Source organism: Carassius auratus, unplaced genomic scaffold, assembly GCF_003368295.1.
Source record: "Carassius auratus strain Wakin unplaced genomic scaffold, ASM336829v1 scaf_tig00027474, whole genome shotgun sequence".
Taxonomy (NCBI): domain Eukaryota; kingdom Metazoa; phylum Chordata; class Actinopteri; order Cypriniformes; family Cyprinidae; genus Carassius; species Carassius auratus.
The window spans coordinates 176,648-180,373 of NW_020525598.1; the positions used below are offsets into that span (position 1 = coordinate 176,648).

Consider the following 3,726-nt stretch of genomic DNA (forward strand, 5'->3'; position numbering starts at 1 on the left):
AGTTCACTTCCAGAATTAAAATTAAGTCATCAGTTGATGGGCACCATTGACTTCCATGGTATTATTATTTTTTTCATCAGATACCAACATTTTTTTAAAATGTCTTCTTTTGTGTTCAACAGAAGAAAGAAACTCATACAGGTTTGGAACACGTGGAAGGGAAGTGATCTACTCCTTTAATATCACACATAATCAGAGATGTTGTCAATGCAATAATAATTATATTTCTGCTATTATACAGAGTCTATAGATAACTTCCATCTAGCAGAGAAATCTGTAGATTTAAAACTTAAGTTTTTAAAAAGTTTTTAAAAAATACATGTATGATTCAAGTGATTCAAAACTTTTATTTTCCCCAACATAACAGAATAAAAATCTTCACAATTATTGTGTTATAAAGCTTACATTTATTCATTTAGCAGACGCTTTTATGCAAAGTGACTTACAAATGAGGAATAAAAGAAGCGATTCATCATAAAAAAGGCAATCTAAAAAGAAAGATTTTACAGGAATTAAAGTTTACCGTAACTAACACATTAACTTTATCTGAATCACACATTATTTAATTAAAACACAGGATCTCACAGTGCCACAGAATAATGCTTACACTGTATGTGGCCACAACACTCATACTTTATTGACTTTCCTATATAAATGTTTATTCTTCAATGTCACCTATTTCGTTGCCAGTTGCGGTGTTTTGATTTTCTTTATGTTGTTTTGCACCACCCTCAATTTTAATTGCATGCAGAAACAATGCAATTACTTTAAGATCTAAATGTATAAATATGTGTCATTTCTACAAAGCACCTGGAAACGAACTAAGTGGATAGACTTGGTGGAAAATGCTTTTTCATATGATTAACTACAGAGTTTGGATGTCTGAACTTCTCTCCACACTGAGTACAGCTGTACGGCTTCTCTCCTGTATGAATTCGTTCGTGTGATTTCTGTTGTGAAGACAGAGTGAAGCTCTTGTCGCAATACGTGCACTTGTACGGTTTTTCTCCAGTATGAATTTTTTGGTGGCATTTCAGTTGGGCGAGTGTAGTAAAGCCCTTCCCACACTCACTACACAGGTAATCTTTCTCACCAGTGTGGATTTTCTGGTGCCGTTGGCAACAGACCAACGCTGAAAAGCTCTTCCCACAGTAAGGACACACATAAGGCCGCTCATTTGAATGGATTTTCAGGTGTGTTTTCAGATTTGAGGATGCATGAAACTCTTTGCCACACTGATCACAGATGAATGGCTCTTGTCCAGAGTGAACACGCATGTGATCATTGAGAAAATTTGAATATTTGAAACTCTCTCCACACTGATTGCATTGGTACGGCTTCTCTCCAGTGTGAACTCGCTCGTGTGATTTCAGGTTTCCACGTTGAGCGAAGCTCTTGTCACAATAGGAGCACTTGTAAGGTTTTTCTCCAGTGTGAACTACTTGATGCTGTTTCAGCTGGCCAGCTGTAGTAAAGCTGTTTCCACACTCACAACACACGTGATCTCTCACTTCATCGTGTATTTTCTGATGCTGTTTACAACAGTCCAGTCGAGAGAAACTCTTTCCACACACAGAACACGCGTAAGGCTTCTCATCCGAATGAACTTTCAGGTGAAGATTTAGATTTGATAAAGAAATATACTTTTTACCACACTGATCACAGTTAAACGGCTTTTCTGCAGAGTGGCACCACAGATGATTCTTGAGACCTGATTTATATTTGAAACTCTTTCCACAATGTGAGCAAATGTGCTGCTGCTTGTTGGATTTTTTTTTCGAGTTTTGAAGTTGCGATGTTCCTCCTCCTCTTCCTCCTCCTCGCTTAGCTCTTGTCTTTGCTCTTTCACTTCCATGCGATCTGAAATAAACATACTTAATAGTTAATTTTTAACTTAATCAGTTTAAGTGAACATGTTTTAAGAACAGAAAGCAACAATATATGCCAAAAATGGCCAAAGGTTAGTTCTGTCATTTGCTTGATAATACGATCAAAATGTGGCTGACAGCTGCGATGCAAGTTTATAATGCATTTTCTGTTTCATTTATCAATCATATATTGCTTATTATTTCACTAGCATTAAATCTGGTGAACTGAAGCTTTATCTTAATGTTTCTCAGCAGTCAATAATAAAGACCAACCTGTTTCTTCCTCAGTTTCTTCATCATAATTGTTTCGGGATGTTTGTGGATCACTCATGTCATCAATCTCCACTTCAACCAACTCGGTCTTTGCCATAGTGTGTCACAGATGAGCAGTTTCTCTTCTTAGAGGATGATGGGACTATTGCTAACCTTCATTGGTGGTCTGTTGTGAAATGTGTACCAGAGCTGCCAAATGAAAAAATAATATATAGTTATATGTCTGTAAAACCACTCCCTAAGAAGGTTGCTCATTTTTATGTAACCAAGGATTTTATATTCTTAAAAGAATCTACAAACTAATCATAAATCTATTATATAAAACAGAGATTTACATATAACGTTACATTAAATTATTTTAGCAGACAGGAAGATAAAAAATGCATCACTGATTCAATAATATTCGTGGTGTACAAGACCTATTAAAAAAACTAATCTAAAAAAACAATCTTAAGCAGATGTTAAATTATGAAAAGAATAGGGTTTTCTAGAGATCCACTCTATGCAAAATATGAAAATACTGAATGGAAGCTGATCAAAATGAATGATGATTCGATGTAGAATGCAATGTAATGTTAGCTAACGTTACTCTATAATAGTTCACATATGGACAATGTACATTAGCGCAACACAAAGATCAATGCTTACATTAGAAAAGAAACACGATTTTTAATAACATTAAGCCTTGAATTAAATCTTGATCACACAGAGCTACACACTCACTCATAGAGCCTTTAAAAACAACTCGCTGTCAACACAATAGACTATAATTAATAACAAACCGGGACATATAATGCGTTTCATATACATTCGTATTTGAACTCTGGAGTAGGTTATTGTCCGTAATCTCTGTAACATCGGTTTTAAATCTCACATACGTCGAAAATATTCCATATTAGCCCTTCTTTCAAGATGCGTTAAAATGCTCAATCTTTAGCTTTAGCAGGGTTGCCAGGTGTGCGAAAACAAAACCAGCCCAAGGATCCCATCAGTGCATCAGTTTGAAAGATCGACTGTAAAACAGCGGACTTGGCAACCCTCTCCTCTGAGCATACCGGTTTGTTCTTTTAGGACAACTCGAAAACGCAATTCTGCCACCTATTTGGAAATTTCTGTTAACCACACATACACATGCTGTATAAAAGATTGAATCTTATTAAAATTACACTGTTTTATAGGACATCACAGCTAGCTACTGCAAGTCAGCAGATTTTTAGTAACCCCACCCACTTTATTTCACACTTCAAAACCTAGTTATTGGTGTAGCTTATTTACAGTATGTGTGTATGTACCAAGAGCTCCTTAAAAACCACAACAAATTCCTTGTGGGTTTGCACACACTGGGAGAATAAAATAATTCTGATTTCTGACTATTGTTATAGTGGTTTGGCTCATTTCTTCACACACCACCACAATTGTTATACTCACCAAATTAAATCAAAATTCACAGAAAATGCAGACATACCAATATATATAATATAATATATATCATGTTAAGTGACGTGACATTCAGCCAAGTATGGTGACCCATTGGCAGAATTCGTGCTCTGCTTTTTACCCATCTGAAGTGCACACACACAGAGCA

At 35.8% G+C, this 3,726-nt stretch overlaps 1 protein-coding gene and 1 long non-coding RNA gene across 3 annotated transcripts; both read right to left on the reverse strand.

The window, feature by feature from the left end:
• Positions 1-513: 513 nt before the first annotated feature.
• Positions 514-1,772, reverse strand: LOC113079229 (gastrula zinc finger protein XlCGF7.1-like; the record flags this gene model as incomplete). Its single annotated transcript, XM_026251447.1, has 1 exon — positions 514-1,772. A coding segment is annotated over one exon (951 nt), but the record flags the coding sequence as incomplete, so codon positions are not given.
• A 3-nt stretch (positions 1,773-1,775) lies between these two features.
• LOC113079235 (uncharacterized) lies at positions 1,776-3,088 on the reverse strand. Of its 2 annotated transcripts, none has more exons than XR_003281671.1 (3): positions 3,020-3,088; positions 2,142-2,330; positions 1,776-1,860 (listed from the first exon to the last, which is right to left on the reverse strand). It is a non-coding gene; the product is annotated as an uncharacterized LOC113079235 (long non-coding RNA). The 2 variants fall into 2 exon arrangements; XR_003281672.1 differs by having other exon boundaries at positions 2,950-3,043.
• Between the last annotated feature and the right edge of the window lie 638 nt (positions 3,089-3,726).